Genomic DNA, 14,914 nt, shown 5'->3' with positions numbered 1-14,914 from the left:
AGCACCTTCAACTCACTGCACTGGTTAAATGGGCTTACATCCATTCATTTTGTTGGCACTTTTCTCTAAAGCAAGTTATAATTACAATTATTCACCCATTTATAAAGCCAGGTAATTCCACTGGAGCAATTTAGAGTAAGTACCTCACTCAAGGGTACTATAGTGGAAGGTGGGGATTAAACCTGCAACCTTCAGAGTTAAGGGAGTTGATCCAACCCCTATGCTATCAGCTGTCCTTGTCTGGGTTGACTTACAAGACTTGCAATAACTCCTAATAACTTTGTCACGCAAAGTTTTACTAGAAGTTATCCAGTATCAAGTTTACATGTATTCTTCTTCTTCTTCTTCTTCTTCTTCTTCTTCTTCTTCTTCTTCTTCTTCTCTTTATTATTATTATTATTATTATTATGCATTTACGTTCAAACTAACATGTGCACTACAAGTGGCCTGGAGTACAGCCAAGAGTTTTAGAAAGTGGTTGTGTGGACATTATCTGACAATCAGTTATACCCCTATGGTTTACTGTTTTAAGTGATAGTCTGGTGGTTTTTCATATACAGCCGCTGTACATTTTCTTTAAGATGGTTCTTTGTGTATTCTGTTGAAAAAAAAATGCCACAGCTGATGTTATCTGAAATTAATGGGAAAGTGAATGCAACTTTCTGCCCTTTCTGCTTAGATCCAACAGATGTAGAAACACCATGAACTCAGTTTAAGCTTAACTCATATAGGGCACTTCTTTTTCTTCTGCTTGGAAATGCAGTAAGCTGCTTTTCAGTGAGTTATCATAAGTCATAATCTTTTCACGCACTGGCATTCATGTAGTGGGGTGGGTGTACGATACAACAATTGACAGAGTTACGCACAGATTTCTCAGTCGAGCTCCAGCCTCCAGCTGAGACAGAAGTTCTAGCGAGAGGCTCTCAGTCGTGACCTTCAGCCGATTCTGAAATTACCGTAAGTGGTAAAACTAATTTATTCTTCTGTTTGTTCTAGCATAACATTCAAGCATATTCTTTAGCATAACAGAGTAATGTGTATTTATTAGAAAAATGTAGTACTGCGATCTAATAACGTATAAAAATACTGAAATGTATGAAATTTAACAAGTTCAGTTCTGGGGAGATTGTTTCATTATTATTATTGTTATTATTATTTTTATTCATCGTATTGGTAACAAGTAACTTAATAGGTAATGCTGCTCTCAGCTTGAAGGACCAGGTTCGAATCCCTGCTTCTGCTTTTCTTACCTTGATCAGGGTACTTGAACCTATCTTGAACTGATTAAAATCACCCAGCTGCACAAATGGGTAAATTGCTGTAAGTTGTGTCAGTAGCGGTGAATCCTGGTTCTCTGGAGACACAATGATGGATGCAGAGACATGGGTTCAACACATTTTTATTGTGTAGCACTTCGTCCCAGATGTTACCCATCTACTTTGAACTGACAGGTCCAAAAAGGCGTCTGAGTCTTTATCCTGTTACTGGGGGCTTTGTCTGCTACCCTCGCCTTTACACTCTGAATTGTTATGGAGAAAAGCATCAGCTAAGTAAGCAGATGTTTTGAAGGTTAACACCATACCATCCTGAGGCATTGATCTGGGTGTGCGTTTCTAGGAGAAAACAAGTAACATCACCAAGTGTCCTGCAGGACTAGGAATGGATTCCAGCAACGTGAGCTCCAACCAGAGCTGCAATGTGTTCATCTACACCAAGAGCTCCCAAGTGCTCTACCCAGTGTTCTACACACTGATCTTTCTGGTCAGCATCTCTGGCAACAGTCTGGTCCTGTACGTCACCTGTCAGAAGAAACAGAAATTCAACTCCACCTCCTTCTACCTGATCAACCTGGCTCTCTCTGATGCCCTCTTCATCCTGGCGCTGCCTGGAAGGATCACCTATTACGTTCGGGAGTTTGACTGGCCATTTGGGGACCTCATGTGCCGGGTGACCTCCGTCGTGTTCTACACCAACACCTATGCTGGCATTGCTTTCATGACCTGCATCAGCCTGGACCGCTACCTGGCCATGGTGCACCCGCACCGGCTGCTGCGCTTGAGGAAGGTGGAGGCGGTGCGTGCTGTGTGCATTTTGGTGTGGCTTCTGGTGTTTCTCCAAACCTGCCCCCTGCTCTTCAGAAGCATGCTGGGCCACACCGAGGGCAAGCACACCTGCATGGAGTACTTCACCTTTGACGGCTCTCCACTCATCCCCTACCTGCTCCTCGTGGCCTGCACCATCAGCTTCTGCATCCCCCTGGTCCTCATCGTCGGCTGCTACGCCCAGATCAACCGTAAGCTGTCCAGAGCCGCCAGGCAGAACCCCATGACGGGGCGCACCAAATGCAATCACAAGGCCAACCACATCACCCTGCTGATCCTCTTCACCTTCGTCATCTGCTTCAGCCCCTACCACTTCAATATCATGCAGTTCATGGTGCGCAAGATCCTCGGCCAGCCCTCCTGCGAGGAACTGAAGGCCTTCAAAACCTCCCTGCAGGTCACCGTGTCCTTGATGAACCTCAACTGCTGCCTGGACCCGGTCATTTACTTCTTCGCCATCAAGACGTACAAGCGAAAAGTGGTGAGCCTCTTCAAGGGCTACCTGTCCACATCTGCACCATCCAGCAAGGCTGCGATTGAGAACAGCAGCAGCAACACCTGAGGGTCGGAAGGAGTCACCTGGACCGCATCGACGGAACGGCATGTTGACTGAGCTTGAATCTCTGAGTTGCTGCACTCATGTCACACTGAGATGATGGAGATGATTAGGTTTGGGCAAAACCAGTATCTATAGACAGCACTTTGTGAAGGCAGGATTTTTGGGGACGTTGCGTTGTTACTTAGTACATTTCCCCCACAATCTTCTGTATATATGAAACTCCTTATGCTGCAAATGATGTATCACTAGCCCAAGAGTTCTTAACATTTTCTGGCCTGCAAACCACTTTAAGGAACCCCTGGTAGAAAAATGTCATAAACAAAACCTGAATTTCATAGACTGAAATTACCTTCATGTGGAATTCTGTCATAGATAGAAACAGCATAGAAATATTTTTATTTTCAAGTTTTATTTAGTTAGGCTGTGTTATTTTTAGAGCAAGCTTGAAGCCCACCCACAGACCGCTGATTGGTCCATGGAGTCCGGGTTAAGAATCCCTGCTCTGGACATACTGTTTTGTTTAAAAAAATCAAATTAATACAGGTCTAGACTAATGGAAGCCATGAATGAGAATGAAATCAATGTAACTATTAAATGATACAGTTAGAAGAGTCTATACCTGTTTGAAACGTGCATAGTGGTAAAAATGAAATGCATTTTTCATGATGCGTGTAAAGAACTTCTCAACATAGTTAATGCATAGCGTACAGTTTGCTCAAAACACAATAAGGCACATTGATTATAAATACTATAGGTCAAGACCTCTATATTATAGCTTATTGTGGCAAATACAGTAGAGTTGGACTACTTTAGAGTGTGCAAGAGTGGTGGGTAGCTGCTAGGTCTGGAACCCGCCAAGATTTATTTTTTCCTATTTCATGGACTTGGGGTTTTTTTTTGTTTTCCTTTCCTCAGTTGCCAGATGGCTCTTTTTCAGAACAATACATTAGCAGTGTGTTGTGTTTAATTTCTCTTTGCTTTCTGTTTTGCTCTTTGCTTTTCTCTTTAATTTTCTCTTTCACTGTCATTTCTCAACACTTTCTCTACTTTGCTACACTTGTCTTGTTCAGCACCACAGGTATGTGTCATCATAGAAAAATATTTAGCATTATATAAGAATAAAAGGAATTAAACAGAAAATGTGCAAGACATTTATACTGAAGGAATCAAGGAAAGCAAACAAACAAAGCAAAATGCATTTGGATTATCTGTCTACCCTTGAATAAAACATAATTTTCCCACCTGTGTAGCTTGTCTAAGACAACATTCATCTCATGGGAATCCACTGAAAGCACTGACCTTCTTCAGTAAGGGGGAACCAGTGACTTACTCACTCACTCTTAGTAAAATGAAAACAAGTGACCATTAATGGTATCTAGTTTCAGGCATGTCTCAGAAAAAATACCCCAAAAACATTTTTTTTTTTCTCCATGACAAATTGCAGAGTATTCCAACATTGTTATCTCATTTCAAGTTAAAAGCACGAAAGGGAAGGTCAATGATGAATAATTTGGCTTTCTTTTCAGATGAGCTCCTCTTCTATTGAGTCACAAGTACTTGGGGAAGACTGAAGACAAGTATTATCTTTATACGATTTTGATGTAAGCCCAGAAAAAATGCAGAGCCATGTAAAAATGTACACCTTTTAGGCAAATGTTTGAAATGTCACTTTAGATAACACAATAAAGTGGCCTCTTTCTGTTCCTCGAACACTATTTCACATCGAGCAGCCAGAGCGCCTACACATCGGCATTCAGCAAAGCACATAATTGAATGTCATTTGACTTCACTAGAGCTCTGCAAAGCATCCTCCTACTTGACATTTACTTCCACTACATGAAATACCATAAAAAACACGGCAGGCAGTCTAGCAAGTTAACGCAGCGTTTTCAAATGAAATGCCGTCCTCTCGGTTTCGGCACACTGGGTCCCCGTCCTCTGATCGCAGAGCGGATCGGGATGTAAACCTCGACGACGGACACGCCGCTCCGTCACAGTTAACGCTACAGCTGGACTGGGCCCTTAAGTGTTTGCCCACACGCCTGTATATGATACCGCTAAGAGAGAAAAGTTTTTTTATGTCTTGATTTGCTTTGTTTAAGAGCCGCACAAACGCGGCGGGAAAATGTTTGTCACCGTGTTGGATCTGCCCCCATGCGCCTTCAAGGGACTCGTGCATGAGAGCAAATGCTCAGATAAGGGCTCCGATAAGAGGACTCGATGGCAGGCGCCGGGTACTTGGAAGCGGGGCACCTCTCCGCTCCCCTCCCCTGTACCCCGCTTCCTGCACCACTTCCCTTCCAAACGGTGCGCCGTTGGTTGCTGTGCAGAACGGATCCTTTTGTGCGGTGACAGGTGGGTGGCCAAGAAGCTCCAAAAAATGGGCCTTGCTTCTGCGCCTGTATATTTATAGATCCTCACCTATGTGGGTTCGAGCCCCCGTGTTGCTCACATTAAGATATGAACTGAAAACAGGGTCGCTCAGCTCCCCTTGTGGGTACCGTGGTGAGGTGGTGTGGTACACCCTATCATTCTGACTGCTGTTTATTCAATAGTTCTGTCTCTAATGTAGTGGAATGAGGTCCCTCTATCACTCAGAGCTGCTGAATCCCTCTCAGCTTTCAAGGTGGGTCTCAAAACACATCCCTCTCAGACTTGCTTCTCTTTGAATCCTCTACCTGGTCTGTAAATTTTCACCGCATTATAGACACGCACAGACTGAGGCCACTTGTCCCGAGCGGGGTAGCGGCGAGCCGGAACCTAACTCGGCAACACAGAGCACGAGGCTGGAGGGGGAGGGGACACACCCAGGACAGGATGCCAGTCCGGTGGAGGGCACCCCAAGCGGGACTCAAACCCCAGACTCATCAGAGAGCAGTCATAGGCCAAACCTGCTGCACCACCATGCCACCACCATGCCACCCCCCCACCCCCCACTGCATTATCTCCAAATTAACTAACAGTAATGCATGCTGGTTAAATGATGGTATCATACTAACTAACCATGATAATTGCTTCAGAAAAGAAAATTCATCAATGGAAATGTAATGCTTTGGCGGTTAGAGCTGCTGCCTTTGGACTCAAAGGTTGCAGGCCTGGATCCCATCTGCTGCTGTTGTAGCAATGAATTACCCTGTAGTTACCCTGAATTGCTCCAGTATAAATCCTGCTATATAAACTGGTAAATAGTTGTGGTTAGTCCAAGATTATTGTCATTTTCAGTGATTCGCTAAAGGAATGACTGTAAATGTAATGGCCAACGACATCACACACTCCATACACCTGCTCAGCGCGTAAGCGACTTGTAACACTGCGTTGAGAGGGCAGAAACCACACCGAGGTGTGTATGAATGGCAGCTCGCACGCACAGGATTCATAACCTTCACTGCCTGGCTGACACCTCCTGCCATCCATGTCAGGATGGAAGCGGGGGTTCGGGCGACCGCAAGGCCACGGAGTACAGTGGCAGGGCAGAGCGATGCAGACTCCACTTGCCCTTATCTCCCTACCTGCGATTCTGCAGTTGCAGGCTTGAGCCGCGTGCAGATCTGCACATCCCTTTGTACAGTAAGCTCTGCGAGCTCACACTCCTGCCTGCGTGCACTTCATACACTGATCGCGTGATACGGAAGATAAAATCTGAGCGTTCGATGGGTGCAGTTGCTCAACCTTGCGTTCTTTCATATGGAACATATGAGAAACAAAAACAGCTCTTTTCTGTAATACCGGAGAGCTTCGGTGTTTGCCCTGCGAATGTCAACCCTGCGGGGACCAAACTGGCTGTTATATTATCTAATAATTTCAAGAAGCAAAGGGAGAGGTGGGCAACACGGTTGTGCCAGTGTCTCCCGACTATGAACACGAGTATGAATCCAGCTCAGAGTGTGTGGTGTTTGCATGTTCCCCCTGTGTTTCTGTGGGTTCCCTCCAGGTGCTCTGGTTTCCTCCCACTGTCCAAAGATGTGTGTTTCTGGTGAACTAGCGACTCTAAATTGCCCTTAGCGTGTGTCAGTGGGTGTGTGGGCCTGCCCTGGTGTCCCATCCAGGGTTGTGCCCTGTTTGTTAGTACCCTCTGTTTCCGAGATAGGCCCTGGACCATTGTGACCCTGCACCGAGAAAGTGGTTAATGATAACAGATGGATGAAGGCCCCGGAAAAGGATTCTGCTAGACCTTAACTGTCTCCAACTTAATCATCAGGTCCAGCTTGAACAGTCTTATTCATAGTGATTTTTAATGGAAATTTCTAGAAAAATGGAGCCAACAATGACCAAAACTATCATTACCCTCTAGCTAACACTAACAGTCGTGTGTGTGTGTGGTAAAGCAAAATCACTGTTCAGCAGACTGATTTATCGAAAGAGCATAAACAAATTTAATGGAGCTACACCTATTTACATTCCATCTTGTTAATAAATACTACCTCTATGTCCAAATTACTTACATACAGTATGGTCATACAGAACCTTGTGATACATTTATTTAGCTTAACACTTTTTTTTCCCCACTTACAATGGAGAGTAACCTTCATTTTTTAGTGGAGCAATTTTAGGGTAAGTACCTTGCTCAAGGATACTACAGTCAAAGGTAGGAACCAAAGCTGCAACCTTTGGACACACAGGCAGTAGCTCTAACCACAGTGCTATTAGCTCAGTCCCAGTCATACATTTTCATTTATTTATTTAGCAGATGCTTATCTCCAAAGCAACTTCCAATGAACTCTATGTAGTTTTATCAGCCCACGCCCCTTACTCACCACAGTGACTTACACACTGCTAGATACACTACTTACACTGGGTCACTCAGTCATACATCAGTGGAACACACACACACTCTCTGTCACTCACACACTATGGGTGAACCTGAACAGCATGTCTTTGGACTGTGGGAGGAAACCAGAGCACCTTGAGAAAACACACACAAACACAGGGAGAACATGCACACTCTACAGAAACTGAGTGGGGATTGAACCCACGCCCTCTCGCACCACCCAGGTGCTGTGAGACAACAGCACTACACACTGTGCCACTGCGCTGCCGTGAACCAGTACAGTACTTTTCGTACAGTTCCTATGCTATTTAATTATATTTACATGAACATTTCTCGAGGGGGGTGCGGTGGCGCAGTGGGTTGGACCACAGTCCTGCTGTCCGGTGGGTCTGGGGTTCGAGTCCCGCTTGGGGTGCCTTGTGACGGACTGGCGTCCCGTCCTGGGTGTGTTCCCTCCCCCTCTGGCCTTACGCCCCTGTGTTCCCGGGTAGGCTCCGGTTCCCCGTGACCCCGTATGGGACAAGCGGTTCTGAAAATGTGTGTGTGTGTGTGTGTGTGTGTGTGTGTGTGTGTGTGTGAACATTTCTAAATTCAGGAGACCTTTTTCTCCAATACAACGTACAATTTGAAGAAAACAAAAAAATGACTTTTTTTAATTTACTGCAGGTTCTCCAGAATTTACCACTGTATGGTACAGGACCACTCAGAATGGTGTTCTGTGTGTTGGGTGTGTCTGGAGGAGCATCCAACATGGCAAATGCTTCTATGTGTTGGCATAGATGGCCATTAAATGTATTACATTGTGTGTTACCATATCTCATAGCGATAACTGACGATAACTGACTGCAACTGAAGGGCTTCAGTTTGCTCTTCCTGCTGGATGGGAGGAGCCTGCGGGTACCTGTATGATGTGGACACTGACAATGAAGGTGCACATGTCTACACCGGTGTCGTCACCCTGCCTTTTTTTTTTAAAATAAAAACAGAAAACGATATTTTAAAAGTGACTCCGTGGGCCGGTGAGACATTGCATTAAATGTCACTGGACATTCCAGTTAAGAGCTGTGACAGTTAATGCACAGAACCCATTCAGGATGCCACGGCGAAGCGAAACCGTTACCCCCCACCTGTATTTCACCTACTCCGCAGTGACTCATTGGGCCCTTTCGGCTCCACCAGCCACTGACCGCCGTCCTGTGGCTGAGGGGTTCACCGCAACCTGACCTTAGGCTCGAGAAGAAAGTCCCCGCAGAGAAGCTCAACAACAACAGCAGCCAACCCTGGCAACGATAATGTCTCCATATTCATCACATTGTGGCCAGTGAATATGGTGTGTTGTCAAGCAGGATGCCGCTGACTTTTGCTCCTCAAGAAGGCAACCCGAGCACTGAAGTCGCTAAGTGGAGAAAAGTGCAGCTGCTCAAGTGTGTTTCCTTGACATGGTGTCAGTTTCATGGGGCCACCCCCTATTTGCTTGACTTTCTGCAGACGAAAAAGTGCAGAAAAAAAGAAAAAACGATTTACGTGCATTAATAACACTTCCGAATGCACCTCTCCCAGGTGCACAGACCGTATTTCTCGGAGATGTACATCGCTTTGGAGAAAAGCATCTGCTAAATAAATACATGTAAATGTAAACGTAAATGTGGATCATGATACCTCCAGATACCCGTCAGCATTTCGTTCTGCATCACTTTACCCACTTTCTCAGTTATTAATATCTCGCAGCTGTGGAGTGTATACTGCACTTGTGTTTTTTAAAAAAAAAATTTACTGGCGTCCCCTCCTGGGTGCATCCCCCCCCCCCCGTTCGGCATTGCGCCCTGTGTTGCCGGGTTATGGTCCGGCTCACCGCGACCCCCTTGGGACAAGCGGTTGGATGGATGGATGTTTCATTTTTACTTTTGAGAAATTTGAGAAGTCAAGTGCTTTCTCTAATCATATATACTATTATTGTTTGTGTACTGTGGTATAATATCTCATAGGAGGAACTGATGTGACTCTTGGCTTTCCAAGCTCTCGAAGTTCTTAAAGATAGAGCCATTGGGTGGCGTAGTAATTAGAGTCATCACCTAGTAATAAAGGTCCTGGGTTCGAATCCCTGTATAACCCTTGATCAACTGTATTGGGCAGCAGGTAGTGTAGTGGGTAATGCTGTCTTCCTCTTGAAAGGCCAGGTTTGAATCCCACCACCTGCTGTAGCTTCCTTGATCAAGGTACTTACCCTGCATTGATACAGTAAAAAATAACCCCAATAAATATATAGAAAAATAGGTTAATCAGTATAAGTAACAATGTACAAACCGAACAACTTTATTCTCTTTGGATATAAGTGTCAGATAAACAAATAGATGCAAATGATCACTCCACTGCATAGTGTGTGATTCATATCTCCTTCATCTATAAAATGACTCCTCTATAATAAAGGCAATTTGAGAATTAATTCTCATGACGTTCAGTTCTTCTGTGCATCAATATAGCGTTTGTGTACTGTAAAACTTTTATGACATGCTTTCAACGCGAAGCATTTTGTCATCTCGGAAGAGGCAAAGCCGAGGAGTTGGAGTGGACCCAACAGCGGGTGCGTTTATTAGACGTACAAACAAGGGGCAGGCGAGAGACGTTGTCGGGGACAGGCGCGGGTCGAGCAATGTGCAGCTGTTGTCCTTTAGGACGAGATGAGAGACGTAGCTGTAGGAGCAGAGCAAAGGGTCAGAAGCCAGGACGAGAAACAGGAACGGGGGAGCAGGAACAGAGGCGATCACGAGAATAGCTGATGCGCTGGACATGCGGTTGCTCTCTAATAGGTTCCGCGACCTGGTGTGCAGGCATGGCCTCTTTATACCCTGCCTCCCTATTAGCGGCAGGTGCGGGCGTCAGGCGCGAGGTCGTGGGTGTGACACATTTGCTGGTGATGTTTTAGCAGTTTTAACCCAAAGGGGGCGGGGCCTAAGGTAGAGAAATGATGCTGCCGCCACCTTCTGGAATTTCATATCACTAAAAAAGTAAGATACGTGTTACTTGTAGCACTCTACAGACCGCATTCCATAGGATGTCCGCGGAGGTGAAATGTCGAGCCGCCGAGGTTGTCAAGCGATGAACGCACAGCTTCCTGTCTGAGTCCTTGGCTTAACAAAAAAACAAATTTAATTACTCAACTTTTCATTTAAGGACAAGTGTGTTTTAATTTTCTGTTTGTAGCTTTTAATGAACAGTGTAACATTTGAAGAAATGTTTCTGTCCTTTGCATTATTATTATTATTATTATTTAATTTGACTACCTTCTAAATACCTCTCTAATTGGGGTGGGGCCTAATGATCCTGGCACCGTTGGGTGTATCTTGTAATGTGAAGACTCCTACTTTGAATCCCACTCCTTCTGTAGTACCCCGAATTACCTTGAATTGATGCGGTGAAAATCACCAGGCTGTCTAAATGTAGCTTAATGTCGTGTGTCACTTTGAAGAAAAGGATCAACTAAACAGAAATATATAACAACTCATTTTCTAATACTTGTTGTTTAACATTGTCACCCAGTATTTGGCTCATTTTTGCCCATTTTATGCATTTTATGTATAAGAGTGCAGAAATACCCTGCAGTATAGATGGGAAAATCATCATCATCATAACACTGTAAGTCACTCTGGACAAATGAATGAGATAAATAAATAACAATAACTATATAAAAAAGAACCTTCCCACTGATGGTCTAAATGAGATGACACCAGTTTAGAGGTACATTCCGGAACAGCCTAAACTGAAATAAAGTATTACAAGGTCAGCACTTAGAGTAGTAACTACAGTTTGTGTTCAAAATAAATAAACAAATATTGTTATTACTGAGTGCTAGCCTTAAAAAGACTCTCAGGGAGAAAAAAACAATGGAAAATTATTTCATTAACACAGCATGACAACAGTTAGATGGCAACATAGTAACCCAAAAACACACTTATCTTAAAAACCAGCATGGCAGACAGTACAGATTTCAAATGTTTTCCAGCAAAAATTACGATGGAGAAAGATCAATCCGAGCCATAATAATTAAATTTGCTGTGTTGTCTTTGAGGGGGGGAAAAAAAAAAAAAGAAAAAAAACTCAACATACGACATCATCAAACCATTCGTGTCAGTTAATGAGATGTAATATTTAAATATTTTTAGTTATTATAAATTGTTATACAAAAAAAAATATATACTCAAAAATTATTATAGTTATTTCCCCAGTCAATGATGTCATTCAGTTATAAAAAAAAAAAAAAAAAAAAAAAAAAATTAAAAACTGGTGGGGGGGAGGAAGGAAAAAAAAAAAAAAAAAAAAAAACAAACTTTCCAGCAGCAATAGATACAAGCATTCATTGTTCGGGATGATTTACTCTATGTCCAGATACACAAGGTGCACAGTCATCATGATGATGCCAGTGTGTATGAGGGCTGTTCGGAGAAAGGATGGATAAGGGAGACACTTCTATCCCTGACCGGTCCGATCGGGTCCATTTGGTTCCGCTCCGAAAGCTGAACCTCTACTATTAAACGGACCCGTTTTTCCACCTGTGCGGTACTACACAGGAAGCTGGAGGAAGGACCCTTCTCTTCTGCTCTCTGCTCTTCCGACAATTTCTAAACACACAAATAAGAGACTGACTCGACGGACTCCGCAATGAACGACAGCGTGACGAAAGGAGGAAGCAGCGCCTTCCCCGCTGTTTGCAACTCAGTAAAGATGCTCTTCTTTTCCAGTAAACCAAAACCAGTTTAATTTATACCTGCGGTCCGTTCGTTGACATCATAAAGAAGACAGATGAAAAGCGACACACACGTATTCCACTTACAGTACGAGCAGAATCTAAACAACAATCGTTCACTGTTAAATAGCCCAAACTTATATTTTTTATCACTTTCAATTCAGCCAAATTATGTAGACTGTAGTTACCAGTATTAATTATGTACAGACACATTTCTCTTAAAGGCATGAACTCCACTAAAGACAGATTTTGATGATTAATTTCTTCATTCGGATTCCCAAGATGTTTCGGTGGAGAGGCTTCATAACGCACAAACAGTCTGGAAGAGTCCGGTGGGCGAGCCGTATTGCGCCGGGGGGTCTGAACGAGGACCAGGCGAGGCCGAGAACGACCCGAGCCCTAAACGACATCCCCACCCCCCCGGAAGAGCCACCGGTTTCCACTTCTGCAGCCCCTGAGTCCCGCAGCTCTGATGGAAGAACGGCCAATCGGCATCAGCAAACCACCCGAACCCGCGCCAAAGGAAGCAGTACCCTCAGGCAGTTCCACAGCGGAGGTCACCAGGTCGCCAGGTCCCTCTCTCGCTCTCTCTCTCTCTCTCTCTCTCTCTCTCGCGACAACCGGGACCTCAGAGAACGTCCACCTCCCACCTGCAGGTGTCCAGAGGTGCGGTCACGCCACCCCGGCCTCCCCCTCAGTGCTGAAGCAGGAAGTTGGTGGCCATGTTGATGTCGTTGTTGGATGCTCTGAGGGCCTCCAAGGCGTCCAGGCGAGAGAAGCCCATCTCCATCAGCCTGGCCACCTGGGAGAACACACACAGGAACACACTCAGTCTCTACGTAAAACACACTTAGACCATAGCCGACTGATGTCAGAAGTCACATGAAGCGCACGCACACACACAATGTCTACAACCGCTTGTTCCAAGTGGGGTTGCGGTGAGCCGGAGCCTAACCCAGTAACACAGGGCGTAAGGCTGGAAGGGGAGGGGACACACCCAAGACGCGATGCCAGTCCATCGCAAGGCACCCCAAGCAGGACTTGAACCCCAGACCCACCCCAGAGCAGGGCCCAGCCAAATGCACTGTGCCCTCCTCATTCCCATTAAGCATCACAACAAAATGTCTAATAATAATAATAAAGTTATTTAATATTTGTATATAACATATTAGATATAAATATAAACAAATATATTAACATATCAAGTCATGTAGGCTTCCGCGGCCGTTGTCATTAGACTGGAATTCAACATCTTCCGGAGTAGACCGCGTTGTCATAGAGACCAATCCCAACGTTTCGTTTCCTTTGTTGGAAACGTCCTCAAGGTTCTGCATCGTGAACCGTTAGACGTTGTCTTCACGGATCATCGATGTAGTCTGTTAGGTTGATTGGGGAGTTCGGGTATTTATAGTGGTTGGTGGGCGGGGCTGTAGTCAGCGAGGGGTGCGATTGGATCGTGTATCTGCCGGAGGGCGGGGTCGTAAGTAGTAAGGGGTCCTATTGTCAGCGTATAGACTCCCTTGAGGGCCTGTACCAGCCGGGGGCAGTTCATCTATTGGCCGTTCAGCTTTGAGGTGGTTTGATGATTGGTCCGTGGTGTATCTGGTGGAGATAGATGAGGTTAGTAGAGTCCATGTTTGTGACAACTTGAAACCATCTTCTTTGTTAAAGTTGTCTGGACGCTTTTCTATCTCTATGGCTTCTCTAACCAATCCGCTTCTGTAGTTGGAGACTGATGCCAGTACCCTTGTTTGCTCAAAGTTTACTAGGTGACCAGTCTCTAGTGAGTGCTCCGGCAGATGCACGATCCAATCGCACCCCTCGCTGACTACAGCCCCGCCCACCAACCACTATAAATACCCGAACTCCCCAATCAACCTAACAGACTACATCGATGATCCGTGAAGACAACGTATAACGGTTCACGATGCAGAACCGTGAGGATGTTTCCAACATAGGAAATGAAACATTGGAACTGCTCCTCCGTGAACCGCCACCTTATCGTGGTGGAGGGGTTTGAGTGCCTGAATGAGTCCAGGAGCTATGTTGTCTGGGGCTACATGCCCCTGGTAGGGTCTCCCATGGCAGACAGGTCCTGGATGACAGACGAGACAAAGCGCGGTTCAAAAACCCCTTATGACAAAAAAATCAAGGCGTCCGTTTACCCCGCCCGGTATGGGGTCACCGGGGCCCCACCCTGGAGCCAGGCCTGGGGGGGGGGGCTCGCATGCGAGCGCCTGGTGGCCAGGTCTATGCCCACGGGGCCTGGCCGGGCTCAGCCCGAAGCCACAACGTGGAGCCGCTCTTCGGTGGGCTCACCACCTGCCGGAGAAACCATAAGGGGCCGGTGCGTTGTGATTTGGGCGGTGGTCGGGGCCGAGTGCCCGGCCGACCCAAACCTCGGGCGCCAACTCTGGTTTTTGGGACTTGGAATGTCACCTCACTGGCGGGGAAGGAGCCTGAGCTGGTGCGGGAAGTTGAGAGATACCGTCTAGATATAGTCGGGCTCACTTCCACTCACAGCTTGGGTTCTGGAACCACTCTACTCGATCGAGGGTGGACTCTCCACTATTCTGGCGTTGCCCAAGGTGAGAGGCGGCGGGCTGGTGTGGGCTTATTAATAGCCCCCCAGTTCAGCCGCCATGTGTTGGAGTCTACCCCGGTGAATGAGAGGGTCATCTCCCTACGCCTTCGGGTCAGGGAACGGTCTCTCACTGTCGTTTGTGCTTATGCGCCTAGCGGCA

At 45.8% G+C, this 14,914-nt stretch overlaps 2 protein-coding genes across 2 annotated transcripts in view; one reads left to right on the top strand and one right to left on the bottom strand.

Moving 5' to 3' along the window:
- Window positions 1-1,659: 1,659 nt before the first annotated feature.
- On the top strand, window positions 1,660-2,664 carry LOC108929318 (G-protein coupled receptor 183). Its single transcript, XM_018743736.2, has one exon. The coding sequence runs from the start codon at window positions 1,660-1,662 to the stop codon at window positions 2,662-2,664; it is 1,005 nt and encodes a 334-aa protein (XP_018599252.2).
- Window positions 2,665-11,723: 9,059 nt separating this feature from the next.
- ubac2 (UBA domain containing 2) overlaps window positions 11,724-14,914 on the bottom strand; it is a 48,080-nt gene continuing 44,889 nt past the window's right edge. Inside the window, exon 9 of the mRNA XM_018745865.2 lies at window positions 11,724-12,972. Within this exon, the coding sequence (XP_018601381.2) occupies window positions 12,865-12,972 (108 nt within the window). The 3' untranslated portion in view covers window positions 11,724-12,864. The remainder of the gene's footprint in view (window positions 12,973-14,914) is intronic.

Source organism: Scleropages formosus, chromosome 12 (assembly GCF_900964775.1).
Source record: "Scleropages formosus chromosome 12, fSclFor1.1, whole genome shotgun sequence".
Taxonomy (NCBI): Eukaryota; Metazoa; Chordata; class Actinopteri; order Osteoglossiformes; family Osteoglossidae; genus Scleropages; species Scleropages formosus.
The sequence above is the reverse complement of the archived record's forward strand: the minus strand, read 5'-3'. Positions and strand labels throughout refer to the sequence as shown.